Source organism: Solanum lycopersicum, chromosome 3, assembly GCF_036512215.1.
Source record: "Solanum lycopersicum chromosome 3, SLM_r2.1".
Classification (NCBI taxonomy): domain Eukaryota; kingdom Viridiplantae; phylum Streptophyta; class Magnoliopsida; order Solanales; family Solanaceae; genus Solanum; species Solanum lycopersicum.
In genome coordinates this window covers 4,247,234-4,270,050 of record NC_090802.1, presented here as the reverse complement: position 1 = coordinate 4,270,050, position 22,817 = coordinate 4,247,234, and the positions used below count along the sequence as shown (strand labels likewise).

Below are 22,817 nucleotides of genomic sequence, written 5' to 3'. Positions count from 1 at the left end.
ATCAGCTCCAAATGATAAAGTTGAGGGGTATATCAAACCCTTTTCCCTTATAGCTCTAACTAAATTCGAATTATGCACTTCAAGATCCATTCACGAGTGATGCTTTCAACAAAAATTTTTCCATATCTTAATTTTTAGCAGCTTCATATAACCGAGGACATAAGTAGTACTCTTAATAGGAAGGAATAAAGGATGGTGAAGTGTTGTCTTGCCGTGTGTAGTGTCTGTCGTTGTACAATTGTAGCGGTTGCGTTATGTTGTCTGTTGTGTTTCGATTATCACATTATATTGATGTTGTTACGATTTATTTCTTTCATATAGACTTTACATTGCTTTTCTTGTTAACGGTTATGCTTCCTTCGTTATTTTCTTCTTTTTTACTTGAATTTGATACACTTAATCTAAGAGTAAATAGTAGTAAAATCTGCTTACATTCATCGTAACATGTTTCATATGTTGTATTTATTTATAAAAACAAGCAAATGAGTAGGACAAACACCATATGTATATATATATAATATAATTGGTTACAATATGCTTGAGAATGACACTTAGAATCTCTTAAACCAATCAGTGAGGCCCTGGGGCAGTACTACTTTTGTCTGTGTACTTTGCAAAGTGCATTTTAGCTTATTTTGTGTGTGTGTGAAAATTCATCTTCTTCTGGCTGCAGTTTCTCTCTGGGCATTGAAATAAACAGCAGCAACAGGGGAACCCAATCCATTTTCCGCCGAAAAACTCCTCGTATTGAACTGATCCCTTGTTGCTGGTGCTCTCACTGTTTGCCTTCCTCTCTGTTTATACAACAAAAATACATAACGATGGATCCCAATTACCGGCTTTGGCGTCTCGTAGCACACTATCTCCCTTCCTGAGAAAGTTTATAATCAAATTATATCATTGTCTTTGACCATCTCAGAAATCAACTCGATAAGTAAAACTTACCAAATGAAATGTCAGTTGTACCAGGTATATCCGTCACAATCCTGATATTATATTATAATAAGCAAATGAATAACACATGTATTAAAATTGTACATTTAAATCATCATATCAGAGTTTAGAATAATAATTACCAGTGGAGATGTTCCCTCAAGTATGGATCACTAGGACTTGGAGCATCAGGGTCCGTCATGATCTTCCCAAAGAAAAAAAGTAGACAAACAATCAGACAACAAAAAACACAATGTACAAACATAAACCTCTGTTTTCATTTTATACAAACACAAACACATACGAGTGTATAAGCAGATCTCATGTCTTCGCCACCAATTTCGACGCGAGGTTGAGTTGCAACAACAGCAGGCATAATCTCATGGCCATTAGAGACTTGTTTTCTCCCATTGTATATAACTTTCATTTTCACACTTGGACTAAAACTGTCTACTACTTCACCTATTACTCTGCCTACTGCAAGTGGTTCACAAGTACTTCTAGAAGACATAATTTTTTATTTTTTTTTAAGAAAATGTTGTATGTTGAGTGAAGAAATTAAATATATGTGGTGAATGATTTGAAAATATTGCAAAGGAGGGGGCTTTATATATAGTTTTTTTTTTTTTTTTTGGAGATATTAGTGAAATAAAAAGGAAGGTGCTTGATTTATAAGTTTAAAAGATTCGAAAAACCAATCAACGTGCCAGAAAAAAAGATGTCTACATACATATATTAAAAGTTAAACATGTTTGCTTAATTGTTTGTAATATTAACAACACATGTCTCTTGCTATAGTTTCAATTGTTTTCTCATGTCGTTTAACTTGATTTTAGCTTACATTTATGTTTTTTAATTTTGAGTGTGGACAAGTAATCATTTAAACTATTGTAAAATTGAAGAGCTAATAACTTTGATGGTCACTACTCAACTGTAAATTATTTTCACAGAAAGTCACTCAACTTATATTTTCAACTCAAAACTCACTCAACTATCAATTGTTCTCGGAGAAAGTCAATCAACTTTCATTTTCAACTCAAAAGTCACTCAACTATCACTTCTTTGCACAGTAAAACATGCATGTCAAATCTCATGCGATTTATCATGTATGACATGTGTGTCTATTTGTTCAACTTTATGCATGATAGTTTAAATAACTACTTGTGCCAATCAAAGTTAGAGGTTATATATATCAAGCGAGATCAAGTTAACGTGCACGTTCATTTATTACGTCTTTCACTTTCATAATGTAGTTACCATTTGTTCTCTTAATACATAAATGTATCATTTGACTTGGTCTCAACTAACATTTATGCTCTTTAATTTTGAGTGTGCACAAGTAATCACTTAAATTATCATAAAACTGAATAAATAGGCACATACGTCATAGATATCAATTGAAATCAAGTTAAATGACACATTCGTTCATTACACCTTTAGCTTTCGGAAAGTAATTTATCTCATTTTCTAGTTTCCATCTTTAATGAGATGATTACCTAATCATGCAAATTTATAAACTATATTTATCAAATATACCGAGAGTTTAAGAAATTACTCATCAAACATAGTGAGAGTTTCTGAATTTTTCATGTATTAGTGATATAATAATTTTTTATATTCACTCTCTTCCAATGATACAATAATCCACTCTGTATCTAGGATACAACAATTTATTTTGTATTTATTGTTGTATATAGATAGAGATTTTGAATTTGAATTTAACATATTCAATATTTAGGTTTTTACTATCGAATTCATTACACTTTTGATATTATAGTTTTGACCTTTAATATATTCTGACACTGTCGATGTGATTATTCAGTGTATAAGTAAAATTTAGAAAAGATACGATATATGTAAACTTACCTTCGGCTCAAGATAGTTTTCAAAAACAAGTTTGACAAATACAAATAGTAAAAATTGCGATGAGAACACTTAAAAAAGAAAAAAACTACTACAATGCAAGTTGAAGAGTACAATAGTTAATAATAGAACAATGATATTGATAACGATCATAAGTAGAAAAGGAGAATGGACAATGTTCTTTAATTGAGTTAGAACTGTGAAATTAGGTCTTAGGCCTAATTCACACCCTAAAAGCTAATTGCCTAATCCTCATAAGGAGTTTACCAATTTCATTAGCCACCGATGTAACACTCCACCTCACGTCTAGTGCTTAGGATCTGGTGCGTGATCAATTTTGATTTTAAGGGTTCCAACATCGGGTCTCTCATACCATTTGAAATGAGGTATTAGGTCTAACTCACACCCCAAAAGCTAGCTCAAAGGGAGGAGAATTGCCAAGCCTTATAAGGAGTCCACCCATTTCATTAACCACCGATGTATGACTTTTGTCATTCTTTAACACCCCACCTCACGTCCAGTGCTTAGCATCTGGTGCGTGGTCAATTTTGATTTTGGGGGGTCCCAACATCGGGTGAGACGGACCCTGCTCTGATACTATGTAAAATGAGGTATTAGGTCTAACTCACACCCCAAAAGTTAATTCAAAGGAAGGAGGATTGTCCAAGCCTTATAAGGAGTCCACCCATCTCATTAACCACCGATATAGGACTTTTATCATTCTTTAACAAGAACCATGCTCTTCCAAAAAATTACAAAAGAATTGATCAATTATTTACTAACCTTCCAATTATAACGATCTTATTTTTTATTTTTACATTTTTCTATAAAAAAATCATGTGTTCGATGAGTTGGAAAATGTTCATGTCACGTATCAATGCACTAGTATTTTGTATGTTTTTTAAGGTGCGGACATAAACTACAAGTGGTTTTTTTTAATTGGCTTGAGAAGAATGAGGAATAATACTTTCTTGTGTGTTGATAATAATATCCTGGACAAATGATAAAACACCTTTTGAGGTGCTTCCAAAATTTGATGATACTCAATTCATTTAAAAAATGATGGTCTGATTTAACTTGAAACGAAATTTAAAAAAAGAATTTTTTTTAAAAATTTTATGGTTCTAAATTAAAGTTATGTTAAATGTATCAAAATGTCCTTTAATCATGTGGTCTTAAACAAGCCACATGAAAAGTTAAAATTAAAGTGTTGCTAAAAAAGGAAATGAGTCATTTTTTTTAACCAGACTAAAAAGGAAATATGATCATTCTTTTTTTTAAACGGAGAGAGTACATAAATATGTCATTTAATTTGACTTCATTTCATATTTATGCCCTTAAAATTTGGGTATGCATAAATAGACACTCATACTTTTATAAACTTGAACAAATAAACACATGAATCCTAATGAAATATCACATGTAGGACGAAAATTAACACGTATGATGTCATGTATGACATTTGCGTCTATTTATTCAAATTTATATAAATTTAAATGTCTACTTATGCACACCCAAAATTGAAAGACATAAATATAATTTGAAATCATGTTAAAGTTAAAATATGTGTTATGTCGATGAAAAAGAATATCAACAAAAGTAGTACTTTGTCTTACCTTACTAAACGAGTCTTTGCTAAAAATAGTAGTGATAAGGCATCTTCTACATATTCTTCGACTACAATTACTATTATTACAAGTATAAATGATAATATTAAAAAATGAAAAATTAGAGATAGACAATCTTTAATAACTTAACAGTAAAAAATTGATGTTAATCTCATTTAGTTAATGATTACTGATAAATTTTATAGCTAATTTCATCATTATTTTTTGTTTAGAAACCGTCCTAATACTACGCTAACACTAATGGAACTTGAGATAAAGTATTTTATTATAATAAAAAAGATATTACTACGTTGTATGCATGAATTGAAATCATTATAGGTTCCTTTAATATCTTGAACGTATATAAACTTTGCCATAATTGTATATTAATTAAATTATCATATACAGATTTAGAATACATAAAACTGTTTAAATATTCTTTTTTGAAGTTAAAAGAATAGAGAATAAGAGAAAGGGAGAATTAACGTTAGCCAACACTAAAAAAACATTTTGATGCCCTATTTGAATGACACGTTGCTAACTTAGTTTTTTTTTTTTTAAGAATTGATATAATATTTATCATTTGAAAACCTCTTAACTTTATATTATATTCTGATTCCTCAATTATCTACTTTGTTTTAATTCTACAATTGACATGTTGCCTTACTTTAATGATATTTCCTGTTAATTGGGACTGCACCAATTGATGTGCTGCCATATTCTTTTAATTCTTTCCATTTCATTTTATTTTACTTTGATTTCTCTATCTTTTATATATCTTATTTAGTCATTTGATCAAATTAAAAAAAATATATTATTATTTTATGTTATTGACAATTATATAATGTAGTAGTTCAATTTAAAATTTTAACATATTACTAGTGATATATATTTATTATTATATTTTTAAAATTATTAAATCAAATCAATACGAGTCAGATAATATAAATAGAGATCACGAGAGAAAGTGAGTGAGTATATTATTGGCATCTTTTTCCCCTTATGATTAGTTAATCAATGCAAATGGATGTCTTAAAAAGACTCCGATCCCACTTATCATAAGTGGTCAAAAAAGGATTCTTTCTTACTACTAGTGGAAAAAGAGTACAAGAACATATGCAACAAACAATCTAATGTGTTTTTAGGGTATGTGGGAAAATATTGTTTTGACAAATATCATTAGTAATGTGTTTATATATAATTTAGCATAAATATTATGAAATAAAATAAAATAGAGAAGGGAGTGGGGATTCACAAATAAAATATACATTTTAATTTTATGAAAAAGGATCAAAAATATTTTTAAACTATCAGAAATAGTTTAAATATACTCTTGAAGTATATTTCGGCGCAAATATACTCTTACAGTCAAACTATTGAGTCAAAAATATCCTTCTCATTAACAGAATCGGTTAAACGTCAATTAGATGACACGTGAATGTCACATGGCATGCCACATAAGCCAATAGAATTTCATTCATGCCACGTAGACTAATAAACTTTTCTCTAATTTCCTCCAATTTTCTCTGTTTTTCGTAGAATTTAGAAACGATTTCACTGAAGAACATAGAACTCCTTTTCCTCATTTCTCCATTTCCTTTGAACGATTTCACAAAATACATAAGTTCTAAGGGAAGGATATTTTTGATCTTATAATTTGAAGGAAAGAGTATTTTTGAGCTGAAATATAGTTCAAGGATATATTTGAGCTATTTTAAATAATTCAAAGATATTTTTAATCCTTTTCCATTAATTTTATAATAATGAAAAAAATGCTAATTAACTCTCCTTGAATAAGTTATGGTACTGCTAAATATTTGTTGGAATAGGATTTGACTCCTCTCCATTTTCCTTTCCTCTATTTTTTTCAAGTTCTTGTTTGGATATGAGACACATGGCAAAAATAAAAATTAATAGTTAAAATTTAATTATATAAAAATAAGATTTTAACTGTGATTTAGATAATTAATATTTCATAAAAAAAAGAATAAAAATACCACAATCATAACAATTTATTATCTTGTCATAAATATATTATTAAAAAAAATCTTTTTCTTATTAGTATTGTCTTCTGTTTTTGTCCATAAATATATTATAAAATTATTTCTCTTTTTTTAATTATTTTTTTCCAGCGAGTATTTCTTTCTATTAATTATATGAGCTAATTTCGAAGGAGAAGTTCAAAGTTTGCTATCTAAGATTTACTCATTTATTTATTTAAAAAAGAAACTGCAGATAAATACTCGAAGGATTTTTTTTTCAGAAAAGCAAAAAGCTTTTTATAATATATTTATAGACATTATATTATATTGTTATGACTTATGATTATAATATTATTATTTTTCTTATAAAATATTAATTATCTAAATCATAATTAAAATCTTTATTTAATAAATCAAATTTTAGGTATTAATTTTCATCTATATGCCATGTCTCTCATATCCAAATAAAAATTTGAAAAAAATGGAGAGAATAAAAATAGAGAGGAAACGGATCTGTTGAAATGGTTAGTTGCTTAGTTATTATAGAAAAAGTTGGTTTACTAGAATGATTACATATTTAATTGTAGGAGGGATATAATATTGTGATTTATTAGAATATAAGCAGAGTCCATTACCAAACTATATATAAATTGAAGTTGCTATTTGTTGAGTACATATTTTGGATATTTTTCCATTTGAAATATTCATAGGAAACTCATATAACATTTTTATGTAATAACTTACAAATTATTTATTAGATATAAAATGTAGTAGATAAATCTGGTGTGACAAGTTCGACTAAAATAAAGTTGGTAAGGGAAATCAATAATCTCATTTATGAAATATTACATGTTACACCAATACTTAAATATTTTGGCTACCAAATCTTTGTTAAAAAATACTACCAACACTTTTGGTATGCCTAAGAGATATAGCATAACACAATTGGCTTATATGTCGCACAAACATCCTTGGGCATCTTCTTGAAAAAAAAGTTAATTACGTCTCAAGATTGTGTTGTTTGGTTAAAAACAAATTATATCGGGATTATAATGATTTCAAAATTTAATAATGATGATCTTCTTTAGTGTATACATATTTTTTGAAAATGTTTGGGTGAAAATCTAGTTCAAATTCTGCCATTTGATTTTGATCACACATGCGATATCTTTCTCATAGTTGTAACTTTAGGTTAGAGGTGTCAAATGGGTAGGTCAAAATTGAGCTAAGTTGACAAATGAATGGGTTATTGACCTAATCAAAGCTACTTTGATTGAAATGAGCTAAAATGTGATCCGTAACTTAACATGTCAAATTCTTAATAGTCTGAAATGAATTGAACTAATAAATAGACCGAGTTTGATACGTCCAAACTTGGACGGATTCGCCAATCATTCCGGGATTAAATTTGTTAATCCCACAAAATTTTCTATGAATATACAACGATATACATGATATATACATACAGAAAAGATATAAAGAAAACACCATAATCACCAACCAAAAAAACAAATGTCACATTTATATGTCTGATATATTATTTCATTTTAAACTGATTCATACAATAAATTGGCTTAACTCCCTATTTATAAAAAATATCAGAAGTTGCTTGCAAGCTATTTTGTAAGTTACTTTAGGAAGTTGCATGTAAAGCTATTTATAAGTACTTGTAACTTTTTTTAAAAACTAAAAACTTACTTAAAATTACTTGGTAACTTTTTATTTTAAAAAAATCAAGATGCAAAGCTATTTGTAAGCATCTTCGAGATATAGTGATAGTAGTAAATGCATGACATCACAATTTATGATTTGATTTTAAATTTTTAAAAATTGATAGTATTTGATTTGGATTAAAAAAATGAAGAAATAATCCAATCAAACAAATAAATTATATACATATATTTGATTAATATACGTAATTTTTTTTATAAATAATTTTAAATATCTTTATATGTGTTTTCGTCAACACTTATCTAAATTTTATTAAAGCAAAACTGCTCAAGTTGAGAAAAATTATCTTATTGGTTTCCTGTATATGACAGTTCTTGATGGGACTAGAAATGTCACTGTCTCTTCCTTTAAAGCAAAAACTGTGAATTTTGAATCTTTATTCATAGAAAATTCAGTGATCAAAACATCTGTAATGTAAGTCGTTCTAACTATTTTTTGTCGTTGTCTTTTTTTCTCTTTAGAATGAATCGTTTCTTTTATTTTTGTGTTCTATTAATAACTGAATAACCAAATCAAAACGGATAACAATTAAATCGATAAATATAATAACCCAAGTTACCACACAAGAGGATATATATTATAATAGCTGAAAAACAGAAAATACAATAGAGAAATGAAAATGACTAACGTCCTTACAACGAAATTGAGAAGAGACAATTGAAGAGAAAGAAGATCAGCTAGATAGAAGGAGATGAGAAACTTAGATTAAGAAAGGAAGATGAGTGGAAACAAACTTTTTCTTCACAATTTGCAATCTTGCATAATCTCTAAATCAGATACCACTACCCTTTTTTATTGAACCGTTCCCACGCCCACTTGTCAACGCAGATTCTTAATTAACCTAGATGTATTGCTTATTCTCGGTCCAATAGCTCTTGTCAGTGAAATAACTATTTTCGTGACTCAGATATCCACATTGGATTGAACTTGGTTCGTACCAATAAATATATATTAAATTTGGTTTAATTTCATGTTAATAATCTAAAATTAATCAACTTGATCTGATTTTGATTTTAACTAATAACTGATCCAAATCGACCTGATTGTTTTTTTCGTTCCGTTTATTTTCCATTATCTTTCGAATCAAAGTTCAAGAATATCATAAAGAATTAGAGAGAGGCAAAACTTGTCCATATTGCTCAAATTTTAGGCCCCCACGTCCAAATCGTTCCGTATTATATATAGCTAGCTTTTTTAAGTCTAAAAATATTTAGGTTTTGGCTTTAATACTTGATGGCATCCTACTAACATGGTATGAAATTAAATGAAAAAAAATGAGTCAAATAAGAGAGTTTAATTTATGTTATCCAGTTGTATTTTGTAGAGTAACGTTAATGTCAATTATGTATAGTTATTGAATGTAGAAATTAAGAACAACTAATGAATTGATAATACAGATCACCAGCAAATTTATAATATGGATGTCTTAATTTAGAGCCATAAATGGTCAAGTACTTTGTGGTAAAAATATTCAATGTACATTGGACTATTTTATTTTAAACCAAAACCGAACCTTAATTCTTAGCATGGAGTAAATCTAAGCTAATTTGAGCAAATTTAATCATTTGCCCCAAATATAATTTCAGTAATATATCCCTAGATCCTTAATTACTTGTTATTTTTTTTTAAAAAATATTTTTAATTACGTGTTCATTTGACAAATCAAGAAAAAACAAATAAAATTTCTCTATTATAACCTCAATTTATTACTTTGATAAATATAAAACTTCTTTAAAATTTTGAGTTTTTAATTCATCAACTTCATAACTGATATAGCCGAATTTAGTGATCGTGGCTACTTATGGTTCTTGTTTCGTGCAATATTTTTCTATTAAATTTATTCATTAAATGGAAAGTGATAATAAAAACCTTATATACGATCATATTAATATTTAAATTATCTTATACGTATATAAATCAAATCAAATTAGTGTTATCAACATTTGATATCCTTAAAAGAGTCGTAAATCCAAAATAATTTTTTAAAAAAAACCTCCATCCATCTATCAATCACAAATGAGCCAAAAACCCAACACCAAAGTGAGAAGAATCTCTGCTCCTCACTGAAAAGATATCAAATTTACATTGAAAGTTGTAACACTCTAATATCCACAGAATCTAAAATATCTTTTGCTTTCTCAGACATAATAATTTGAACTTCATAAAGTTAAATGAGAAAGGAAAAGTTTAAAATTTATAATTTTACCTTTAATTAGTTTCTCCGTTTAAAAAATGATGGTCTAGTTGATTTGAAACGAAATTTAAGAAAAGAAAGTAGACTCTTTAATCTTGTGGTTCTAAATTAGAGTTATGTCAAATGTATTAAAACACCCTTAATTTTGTGGTCTTAAACATGCCACGTGAAAAGTTAAAGTTAAAGTGTTGCTAAAACAAATAAGAAGACATTCTTTTTGAAACAAACTAAAAGGAAATAGGGACGTTCTTTCTGAAACAGAGAAAGTATAATTTTTGAGTTCAAACTCTGAATAAGAGTATCAGAAGCTTAGACTTTAAACTTCTATGTTGGAGCTCTCAAATTTAAAGTCTCTTGCCAGCAAAAGTAAAAGGTTTGTACTTTGGGTTGAGTTGGTCGCATCGAGTTTGTCTTGCGCGAGCTACCTCTCTTATTCGAGCTAATGCATAGAAGTGGAGGGGGTAGGGGAAGGGGTTGAATTTGCCTTTTGACTCGAGTTTGTCACATCGAATTTATCTAGTGTGAATTATCTCTCCTATATGATTTGTAATTAGCTATGTCATTCTCAAAATAGGTTTTATCATGCATAATTCGAATTTAATCAAAGCTCTAATGCACAATCAATAGTTTAAAGTTTTTTATCTAAATTTTTTTTCTAAAAAAGTTAGATTTTTTTATATTAAATAGATCATTGAAACGTAAGAGGGAGAAACAAAGGAAATTAGGCAGCTTTAATTTGTTCAGAGCAAAAAGTCATATCAGAATCCTTTCTCTATAGCTTTTATTTTTGGCATTTATATATTGCAAATTGCATCTTATCCTCCTTCTTTTTTTTTTTTTTGATATCTAAACGTACAAGTCTCATATAACCCTTTTTTTTTCCTTTTTTCTGTGGTCGTATTTAATGCAATATTTGATGTGTTTAAGCAAACGTTGTCATCATATTTACTGTTAAATTAAATATTTATGTAGCTAGGCTCCTACCCCTCCTTTAATTTAAGTAAAACCAGTATGCATGGCCTCCACCAACGAGATTTATTGTTGGATGATCATATAGATATTATTATTATCAAATGTTTGATTCATTATCTCTTAATTAGTTTTGTGTATGGTTTAAAACTCCATAATTTTTTTTGGAGAAAGACACATAGTTATCTACCTTGATCCAATTACATGAAATAGTAAATTTTCCAGTGGTGCTCTCTCTTGTTTTGTATGTATCTTTGTCCCTTCTTATATTAACTTTTACCTGTGCTTCAATATATATAGATGACGAAAATCACGCAACTAAATAACGTATGAGATTTTTACTTAAAACTCGAGCTAATTCACACTATTTATGTGAATATTATTGGGCTCGTGCTGGCACGAGACGATCATTTTCGTATGAATAGAGAAATCCAATATAATAATTTTATTTTTATAATATAGTAGTTGCATGCCTCTCGAGTGATGATGTTTTTTTTGGTACGAAAGGGTAACAGCCATTTGTTTGTTTCCGCAAAAGAAACAGTGTTAAGCCTCCGACGATCCGTCCCATCATTAACTTCCTTTTCCTCAAATATATTATAAACAAATGCTTAATGACCACTATACCCTTCTCTACATTTTTCAAAAAAATAAAAACAAAACAATCGTACTGTACGAATCTGAATTGTGATAAGATGATTGAGATTGTTTTCTCATTAATTATAGATTTCGAATCGAGTTCTAAATATAGAGAAAATCACAGTTGAAAGCGCATCACTACCAAATGGACCATGTTGTCAGTGGCGTAGCTATGTTATTATCAGAGTATTTAAGGATATCCTTTGTTGGAAGATAATATCGTATATATAAGTGAATCAATAACATATGTTAAACATATTTGACAAAATAAGATATTGTAACTTAGTAATTTTAGATATTTTGAAAGAGCAAACACTAGGGGTGTTTATGCGTTTCAATCTCATTTGTAAAAAAAAATTCTAAACTTTATCACTGATGTAATGCGTAATTCAAATTTAACTGAAATTTCAATATGAATTCTCAAATACCAAATTGAAGAAAAAAATGATACTGCTACTAAAATTCGTTGAATTATATTTAATCTATGTTGTTGATGCATTACAATGAGATTTTTGTTTTCTTTTTCGATAAGACTTTTTCTGTCTACAATTGTTTGTCAGGATAAGATCACATACTTTTTTAAAGAAAAATTTAATATAAGGTGTAATTTGACGAATATAATTATATTATAGCAATAATATTAAGGATCTATAGAACTTTTCAATTGAATAAAATAAAGTAATTACTAAGAATAATATTAAAAAAAATTTACTTATTTCTTAATTATTTAAATTAACAATTAATTTTAAATATTTATTTTTAGTGTATTTGTCAAACATTTATAGATGGAGCGAGTAATTTGAAAGAGTTCATTTAAAGAGTCATTTAAAATCATATTATCCCCAAATACAAATGAAATCTTTTCCTGATTTAAGAGTAATTTCAAAGAGTTCATGTGCTTTTGTCCTCACATAATATGATTTTAAATGATATTTTAGCCACATTTATTATCAAAGTAGTTTAACTACCCCTACAAGTAAAATTTCAATTATTACTAGCAAATGTGTCGATCCTCAAACAAATACCCTTTCTTCACTTTTATTTGCTAAAATATTTTTTATATTCTCAATATTAATTACTAACTTTTAATATTTTATTTTAAAAAATACTATTCTTTTCGTCCCAAAATATATAGCGTAGGGAGGGGGGCCTCTTGATTTTCTTTTTCCAATTAGAAGAGGGTATTTTAGGGATAACACACCCAAAAAATGGGGATCTTAAAATATGTCTCATAAAAACAGAGATTTTAATAAGCAACAATCTTTTCGTATTCATTTGTTGGTAGTGAAATAGTTTCCTCCGTGGCTTACTTATAAGTAGGAGCCAAGGACCCCCACTCACTCGCGATATAAAATTACAGCGAGCGTTTAAATATAAATTTAATCGAATTGTAATATAAATATGAGTTTAAATTTGTTATTAGAACTTAAATACAGGGCAAACTCAAGACCCTTTGAAGACTGCACTTTCTTTAAAATCTGCACTTCCATTTTCTTGTTTCTCACAAATCATATTTGGGGATTTTCAAGAATTTGGTATTTTCCACCATGGAATTGAATCATCCTCTGTTCTTCTCTCCTCTCTTCATGTTCCCAACATTTGTATTGTATTCTCTTTCTTCTCAATGCTTCTAACTTTTAACATCCAATTCAGAGCCTCAACTGATGTACATTACTTTCTAATATCTACCAAAAAAACTTGTTTATTTCTATTCTGTCCCCTTTTTTTTTGTAATGGCTACTGGGTTTTCTTGTATTACTGCCATTGTTGTTTTTCTTCTCTGTTTCTGTGTTTCTAATGTTGTTTTACAAAGAACAGAGGAGGACCCAGAAAGACAAGTCTTGTTTTCATTCAAGAGTTCTCTTGAGAATCCTAACCTTTTGTCTACATGGACCCCCACAGTTTCACATTGCAAATGGGATGGTGTTTTCTGCCAAAATGGTCTAGTTGTTTCCCTTATTCTTTCTTCTTTGTCACTCAAAGGGCCTATTTCACCCCACATTGCTTCATTGCAGAGTTTAAAAGTCTTGGATTTGAGTAATAACCAGTTGTATGGTGAGTTACCAATTCATCTCAGTGAACTTCCTCTGTTAGAAACAATTAAACTTGGTTCTAACTGTTTTATTGGAGAAATACCGCCGGAGTTTGGACGGTTGACGGAGTTGAAGTTACTTGACCTTTCCGGCAATGCACTGACCGGAAAAATTCCAGCACAACTTGGTCAGCTTACTAAGCTACAAGTCTTGGCACTTGGAAATAACCTTCTTTCTGGTTCTTTATCTGCAACACTTTTTACAAAGCTTCAATCTTTAACTTCTTTTGATGTTTCTAATAACACCCTTTCTGGTATTATTCCACCTGAAATTGGGGAGTTGAGAAGCCTTACTGATCTTTACATTGGGGAAAACAGATTCTCTGGCCATTTGCCAGCAGAAATTGGTGAACTTTCAAGACTCCAGATTTTCTTGGCTCCTTCATGTTTACTTGAAGGTCCATTGCCTGAATCCATCTCAAAGTTGAAATCTTTGAAAAGATTTGACCTTTCTTATAACCCATTGAAGTGTTCAATCCCAAAAGCTATAGGTAGTCTTGAGAATTTGACTATACTGAACCTTGCTTACTCTGAGATCAATGGTTCAATACCTTCTGAGCTTGGGAAGTGTAGAAACTTGATGTCTGTAATGCTTTCTTTTAACTCACTATCTGGGTCTTTGCCTGAAGAACTCGCAGAGTTGCCTGTTCTATCTTTTTCTGCAGAAAATAATCAGCTTTCTGGTGCATTGCCTTCTTGGCTTGGAAGATGGACTCAGATGGATTCATTGTTGCTTTCGAGTAACCGGTTTTCTGGGAAAATTCCAGCTGAGATTGGGAACTGTTCTATGTTGAGTCATATTAGTTTGAGCAATAACTTACTGACTGGTCCAATACCTAAGGAGCTTTGCAATGCTGTGGCACTCGCGGATATTGAGCTTGGCAATAACTTTCTCACAGGCAGCATTGATGACACATTTGTCAAGTGTGGCAATCTGAGTCAGTTGGGATTAATGGATAATAGTATTGCTGGGGTGATCCCGGAGTATCTATCACAGCTTCCTTTGGTGGTTCTTGATTTGGATTCCAACAATTTGACTGGTCCAATTCCGGTTAGTCTCTGGAATTCGATTTATATGTTGGCGTTTTCTGCTGCGAATAACTGGTTATGGGGTACTCTACCGGTGGAGATTGGCAATTCTGTGTCATTGCAGAGTCTTGTTCTTAGTAACAATCAGATAACTGGTGTCATTCCTAAGGAGATTGGTAATTTAACCTCTCTTTCAGTGTTGAACTTGAATTCCAATCTTCTTGAAGGGTACATTCCTGATGAGTTGGGTAATTGTGTCTCTCTTACAACATTGGATCTTGGGAATAACAGGCTGCGTGGGTCAATACCGGATACACTGGTGCATCTGCCTCAGTTACAGTGTTTAGTCCTTTCACACAATGATCTTAGTGGTGGTATTCCTTCAAAGATTTCAAAGTATTACCAGCAAGTTAGTATCCCTGATTCGAGTTATGTGCAGCATCATGGAGTTTATGATCTGTCTCACAACAAGCTGTCTGGCTCAATTCCTGAAGAGCTAGGGAGTTGTGTTGTTATAGTGGATCTTTTGCTCAGCAATAACATGCTATCTGGGGAGATACCACGATCACTCGCTCGCTTGGTGAACCTCACTACGTTAGACTTAACGGGGAATTCGTTGACAGGCACCATTCCAACGGAGTTTGGCAACTCACATAAGCTGCAAGGATTTTATCTGGGGAATAACCAGCTTACAGGATCAATCCCTGAAAGTATTGGCCAAGTAAATAGTTTGGTGAAGCTGAATTTGACAGGCAACATGCTTTCAGGTCCAATACCCTCAAGTTTTGGGAAGTTAAATGGGCTGACTCACTTAGATTTGAGCTCAAATATACTTGACGGTGAACTTCCTCAGTCGCTTTCCAGGATGGTGAACCTTGTTGGCCTTTATGTTCAGCAGAACAGGCTTTCGGGCGGTCTTGATAAGCTATTCTCAAACTCTGCAGCATGGAGACTTGAGATTATTGATTTGGGTACTAACTCCTTCACTGGAGCCTTGCCACCATCATTAGGCAACTTGTCGTATTTGACGATTCTTGATCTCCATGCAAACAGTTTAACCGGTGAAATTCCAGTTGAGCTAGGAAATCTTGTGCAACTTGAGTATTTGGATGTCTCAGGCAACAGTCTCATGGGCCAAATTCCCGAGACATTATGTGCCCTTCCCAATTTAGATATACTAAATTTTACTGATAACAAACTCAAAGGAACTATACCGAGGATTGGAATTTGCCAGAATCTTTCAGAAATTTCGGTGGCTGGGAACAAGGATCTCTGCGGGGGAATCGTGGCTCTAAAATGCCCTGCCAATAGTTTTGTTAAAAGATCATTGTTGCTTAATGTCTGGGGAATCTTATCAGTGGTGGCTGGGACTTTATTGATCACTCTTACTATAGTCATTTTGATAAGGATATGGGTTAATAGAAGCAGCAGAAAGAGTGATCCTGAGGGGGCCGTGGATAGCAAACTGGACAGTGATGATCAGCACCTTTATTTCTTAGGCAGCAGCAAGTCGAAAGAACCTCTTAGCATCAATGTGGCAATGTTCGAGCAGCCTCTTCTCAAGCTGACCTTGGTTGATCTTCTTGAAGCCACCAACAACTTTTGCAAGACTAAAATTGTTGGTGATGGAGGGTTTGGAACCGTCTATAAGGCTACTTTACCTAATGCTAAGACAGTTGCTGTTAAGAAGCTAAACCAAGCAAAAACTCAGGGCCACCGTGAATTTTTAGCTGAAATGGAAACTCTAGGCAAAGTGAAACATCGAAATCTTGTTCCTTTGCTTGGGTACTGTTCTTATGGTGAGGACAAAGTGCTCGTTTATGAGTACATGGTTAACGGTAGCTTGGACCACTGGTTGAGAAACCGTACTGGAACACTTGATGTGCTGGATTGGAGCAAACGACTTAAGATTGCAGTAGGTGCTGCTCGTGGTTTGGCGTTTCTTCATCATGGATTCACACCACACATTATTCACAGGGACATCAAGCCAAGTAATATCTTGCTCAACGAAGACTTTGAGGCCAAAGTTGCAGATTTTGGGTTAGCAAGGTTGATCAGCGCCTGTGAGACGCATGTAAGCACTGATATTGCTGGTACATTCGGTTACATTCCTCCCGAGTATGGCCAGACATGGCAGTCTACAACAAAAGGGGATGTTTATTCTTTCGGTGTGATCCTTCTTGAATTGCTGACAGGGAAAGAGCCAACAGGACCGGATTTCAAAGATGTCGAAGGTGGAAACTTGGTTGGTTGGGTACTCCAGAAGATGAAGAAAGGTCATTCAGCTGATGTTCTTGATCCAACAATACTTGATGCAGATTCAAAGCAGATGATGCTTCAGACATTACAGATTGCTGCAATATGTCTCTCTGATAATCCAGCTAATCGCCCGTCTATGCTTCATGTCTTCAAGTTCTTGAAAGGAATCAATGGGGAATAAATCATCACTTTGTTATTTCACATGTCTAGTTTTATATTTTTAATCCTGTTATTGTTATTAAGCATATGTTAATAAATCATTAGTAATTATGTAACAAAATAGTCTTTAATCATATGGAATGAAATCACTGCATTTAGCCTCTAATCAAATATCAATGATTCTCATGAATGTATCAAAATCACAATCTATGATACTCGTTGTTTGAACCGAGGGTCTTTTGAAAACAATAACTTTACTTCCGTTACATAGGTAAAAAGTGGTATTTGACCTATTCATAGTCCATATAGTTATAGGGGGATTATGATTGTTTATTACTTGTGACAAAAAGTCGAAAACATTAAAAAGAAACGGCGATTATTTAATACTATGTATCATAGAGGTGAGTTTAGAGTGTCATGTGTACTGTTCTCTAGTCAACAAAACATAATTGGGGTAGTTGAAGTAAACATTAGATGAAGAGGCATTTAAGAATATAAACAAAATGATCAAACAAATCAACAACATTGGAGTAAGGTCATACATCACTATTTTTCAACTAAAAATTGTTTGATGACTATTTCATCGTTTTTTCGATTGAATCGACATTTTATTTAAATGGGAATCTGTTTTTCCAGTGAACTGATTCAGTTGAAAATGAGTGAAAAGGCCATGATTATTTTGGTCTATGTATGTTTTAGAGTAAGGTGGTTGTGTATATTACTAAGTTAAAGATGTATATTAGTAAAGGAAAAGTTATAGAGAAGAGGTATTACTAATATTATTGATCATTCTATACACAAGTTGTTCCCTATTTATAGCTTTTGGCTCATTATCTCAAACTATCTGTGGCGATTTTAAAAAATACTTATTATATCAAATTTGTTTATTAATTTTAGAAAATAAACATAGAATTAATTGTTATTTTTTCGTTTTATTCTTGATAAAAATGGTTCTTGAGCACTATAAACACCTAAAAAAAAGAGCAAATATTTAATTAATAGACAAGTGAATTGTTGAGATTTTCCATTGTTCAAAATAAGCGGACTATTCAAAGTTATTTGAGACTTTTATATGTTTATCTTTCATTTAATGAGATTCTTAACTATTTTACAATTTTTAATCTAATATATATTTGAGGATAATCATAATAGTAGAAACTAACATTTTATTTAGGTCTTTAAATATTTTTTTAAGGAATATCTCATAGCCAAATAATTCACTTAATATTTACTAGATAGAGTATATCAAAAGACATAAATGAGAGAAAAACAATCAAATTTAAATTACAGAAAAATTATGCAGCTAAGTAAATTTATACTACTTAATTAGTTATTATAACTACAATTTGTTATAATTATCACTCCCAATTAACATTAACCATTAATTATATTCTGACTTCAAGTTTGTATAATTAGTCACGTTTGTATAATTCGTCATATTTGTATGATTCGCAACTAATAATTTTTCGTTTGATTTGTATTTCTATATGATGGTTTGTATTTGTATAAACAATGATTTCTTTTGGTTTTTCAGTTTTATTATCATATACATGAAATTTTTTTATTTATAACTTTTTAAAGTTTGTATAAACATATAGTTTTCTGATTTTGTATAACATAATTTATATAATGTAATTTGTATGATATAATTTGTATAGCTATTTAAAGTTCACAATTTTATGTTTGTATCAATTTGTTATTTCGATTTTTATCATATTTGTATAAATTTCAGACTTTATATTACTCAATCATGCAAAAACACGTGAATTATATAAACATACCCGCGAATTATAAAAAGACATGCGAAATATACAAATTATTGTCCTCTCTCACTCGCCTCTCTCCTCCCTCTCTCCATCTCGCTTGCCTCTCTTTATCTCACTCACAAATACATAAGTATACCAGTTACATATATACAATCATCTAACCGATATATACATATACAATTTACCTCTCTCACTCTCTCGCTCGCCACTCTCCTCCCTTTTACATGTAGCTACAAATCATAATTAACAAACTATAATTATGGAGCATAATTAAGTTATTTTTGAGTCGCTATATTCAAAAATTCCCTGTCCTTCAATTTAATTTGTAATCATGGGTTGAACTAATGAGTCATATACAAGCCCGTATGCTATGCTAATTCTTGGGCTTAGAAAGTTCTCCACGAAGGATAAAGTCCATCTTATAAGCTTAAAACTCTACTATAGCTGCCAGTAGTAACCAACTTAAAAGGATAATGCACAATTACCTCTCAACCTATGCTTGAAATTTTAGAGATACACTTATACTGTATTAAGGTTCTATTACCCTCCTGAACTTATTTTATTAATAATTTTTTACTCCTTTTCAGCCTACGTGGCACTATCTTGTGGGCCCAATATTGTTTGATTTTTTTTTTTCAAGTTAGTGTCATGTAGGCCGAAAAGGGTTAGAAAATTCCTTATAAAATAAATTCAGGTCTGAAATTTCGAGCATAAATTGAGGAGATAATTGTGCATTTTCCCCCAAAATTATTGGTCCTTTGACATATGACAGTATTATGGAATAGTTATTAACGAATCAACAAAAAATAAATTGTGTCAATTTTTCTAAATAAGAATATTTCAGTATAGCAAGCAAATCAAAATTCATATCTACTGAAGCACTAGTTTAGGGAAGCAAATGAAGTTGTCAACAAGTTAGCTTCCTTAAGACACTCTTTAATTATGTACACCTTTGAGCCATCTTCAAGAATCAATTCTTGGAATTCGTACCGGAAAGTCAAAAGTGCTCTCTAACAAAAATAACTTCATATTCAGAGAAATTTAAATTTGAGGGCTCTGCTTAAAAATAAAGTACTTATAAATTCTGTTCGTACAGTATTTATAGTTTTTTTGTTTTTGGGAGATATTCCACCTCTATTAGTACAAGATGGACCTTGTATAATGTTTTGTATATGCCAAGACACGTGTGATTATCACTCTTTATCTTTTTTTTTAATTGTATTTAGATCGAATTAATGATAACTTCTTCATAAATAATTTATTTAGACATTTTAATCGAACATCAACCTTTAGGAACCTTTACAACCCCTTAATCATTACATTAAACCTTCCACTTATTTCTAGAGATGTCAATACTTATATATACATATTTATTTTAATTTTTTTTCTTTTTAAATGAACTGATCAACTTATTCATATAATTAGGTCAACTTATTCAATGCTTCCAGTTCACGATTTTCCAGCTCTTACTTAAACTTCATTTTAACGGATTAATCCAAAAAATTGAACTTTTTATGTTCTGTCACACCTATATATTTTCATGATCGCCAAAAAAATTGAACAATTGACAACAAAGTTCATAAGTAATTTCAATTTTATTTTTTTTGTTGCGAAATGTTGTATTTGAGTAATCATTTTGATTTTCTTGTATGGATGCTATTCTCTATAGCAATATATACCACCACATAATTTTGAATTGTTTTTTATGGTACATTGTTCTGTTTTTTTTTGTTTAAATTTTTAGTCATTGAGGATGGGTAATAATTTGAATTTTCGAAAATGTCGATTCGTAAAGATTATGAGTTCATTTCAACTTGTGCTAGGAGGGCTTGTTATCTTTGTAAGTCTTTCGACTTTATTTAGCTTCTATTCTGTTGGATTTTTCATGCATGATGAAGATATATGTCGCCATTTCTATGGCGCGTATAATGGTTTTGACATTAGATCACTATCTGCTCGTGTTGATGAAGTTCTTGATAAGATGGAAACTCTACAAGACAAGCTAGAATTGATGGTAAAGCATATGGACAAAGGTAAAGTTGACGAGTTGTCTAGTAGCTACATTTCGAGATTTGAGTACAAGAGATTGTTGGAAGAAGATGTGATTAAGCCTCTGTCATCCGCGCAAAGTTCCCTTAGGCAAATTAGGTTGCCAAGAGTTGAAACAAGTGGAAGTGTTCGCGAAGATCCTTTGATTAATACGTTTGTGATGGAGGAGATGAGGAAGTATATTACGCCTAAGGTGAATAGAAATGGAGATGTTAATGTCTATGGTACATTGATGATTTATAACACGATAGGTCACGCGTGTGTTTTGATGAAGAAAGAGTTGGAAGAGTATATGGATTACGAAATTGGATCCTATTGTAAAGATGATTGGAATTTGGCTCAAAAGCTAATGTTGAATGGTTGTGATCCTTTGCCTAGGAGGAGATGTTTGGCGAGGGCGTCTAAGCTTTATCTCAAGCCTTACCCCATTGACAAGTCCCTTTGGACAATCCCAGATGGTAGAAATATTCGTTGGAGCAATTACAAGTGCAGGAACTTCGAGTGTTTATTGAGAAAGAACACGAAAAAGGGGTTTGAAATGGAGAAGGAAAAGGTAAAATGGGTAACAAACTCCTCTGTTCCTGTGGATTTTTTGATCAAAGATGTGTTGGGGATTAAGGCTGGGGAGATCAGAATTGGGCTTGATTGTGGCGTTGGGACGGGGAGTTTTGCTGCAAGAATGAGAGAACATAATGTGACAATCATCTCAACTGCAATGAATCTCGAGGCTCCATTCAGCGAGACAATAGCACTTAGGGGTCTAGTGCCATTATACGCGACATTGAACCAACGTCTACCTTTGTTTGACAACACGATGGATTTGATTCATACGATAGGACTAATCGATGGATGGATTGATCTTCAGCTATTGGATTTCATCCTTTTTGATTGGGATCGCGTTTTAAGACCAGGTGGATTGTTATGGATAGATCGATTCTTCTGTAATAGGAGGGATATCGATGACTTCATGTACATGTTCTTGCAATTCAGATACAAAAAACATAAGTGGGCTATTTCTCCAAAGTCTAAGGATGAGGTTTATCTTTCTGCATTGTTGGAGAAACCTAAAAGATCTTGATGATTATAGTAAGTAAATTGCAGTGGCGGACGCAGGATTCTCATCAACGAGTGTTTGATTAGTAAATTACTATCTTTTAATGTGTAAAGGTTCTTTTATGTTAGAATTAAATACTTTGGTCTCCATGCTGGGAAAATGTATAATTCACATAGGTTCAATTCTGAAGTCTAGTATAAAAACTGTTTTAAGACTTATGAGCTTTGATCCTCTATTGTGAATTGTGATGGTGTTTGATTAATAAAGGGCTAAATTATGAATTATTTTAGTAGAAACTTGGAGTTATGCACAATTGCTATTCTTTAGATACACATTGAATAATTTTGCTCTTGTTTAATAGTTTGTAAATCACGTCAGCTAAATATGAGAGTTCAATTAATCATAAATACACTAACTCAACCATCCTTATTGGGTAGCATTGTATCAATGGATAATAGAAAATATACTGAAGAAGTAATTGGAATTTTTTT

At 31.1% G+C, this 22,817-nt stretch overlaps 3 protein-coding genes across 3 annotated transcripts; 2 read left to right on the top strand and 1 right to left on the bottom strand.

The window, feature by feature from the left end:
• Positions 1–487: 487 nt before the first annotated feature.
• On the bottom strand, positions 488–1,567 carry LOC101243675 (CEN-like protein 1). The gene is made up of 4 exons (XM_004234322.5): positions 1,238–1,567; positions 1,077–1,138; positions 946–986; positions 488–871 (listed from the first exon to the last, which is right to left on the bottom strand). Exons 1-4 carry the CDS (start codon positions 1,442–1,444, stop codon positions 654–656), a joined length of 528 nt encoding a protein of 175 aa, XP_004234370.1. The 5' UTR covers positions 1,445–1,567; the 3' UTR covers positions 488–653.
• A 9,575-nt stretch (positions 1,568–11,142) lies between these two features.
• On the top strand, positions 11,143–17,628 carry LOC101265405 (leucine-rich repeat receptor protein kinase EMS1). Its single transcript, XM_004234394.5, has one exon. The coding sequence runs from the start codon at positions 13,652–13,654 to the stop codon at positions 17,477–17,479; it is 3,828 nt and encodes a 1,275-aa protein (XP_004234442.1). The 5' UTR covers positions 11,143–13,651; the 3' UTR covers positions 17,480–17,628.
• Positions 17,629–20,059: 2,431 nt separating this feature from the next.
• LOC101265707 (probable methyltransferase At1g29790) lies at positions 20,060–22,622 on the top strand. The gene has a single exon (XM_004234395.5). It carries the CDS (start codon positions 20,977–20,979, stop codon positions 22,348–22,350), a length of 1,374 nt encoding a protein of 457 aa, XP_004234443.3. The 5' UTR covers positions 20,060–20,976; the 3' UTR covers positions 22,351–22,622.
• The last annotated feature ends 195 nt before the right edge of the window (positions 22,623–22,817 follow it).

Bases quoted from the DNA above. Each gene is read 5' to 3' on its own strand.
- LOC101243675 (XM_004234322.5), bottom strand. From the start codon at position 1,444: ATGTCTTCTAGAAGTACTTGTGAACCACTTGCAGTAGGCAGAGTAATA. The intron at 987-1,076 runs GTAATTATTATT...ATATAATATCAG, and splicing joins TTGAGGGAACATCTCCACTG to GATTGTGACGGATATACCTG. The intron at 872-945 runs GTAAGTTTTACT...AAACTTTCTCAG, and splicing joins TACAACTGACATTTCATTTG to GAAGGGAGATAGTGTGCTAC.
- LOC101265405 (XM_004234394.5), top strand. From the start codon at position 13,652: ATGGCTACTGGGTTTTCTTGTATTACTGCCATTGTTGTTTTTCTTCTC.
- LOC101265707 (XM_004234395.5), top strand. From the start codon at position 20,977: ATGGGTAATAATTTGAATTTTCGAAAATGTCGATTCGTAAAGATTATG.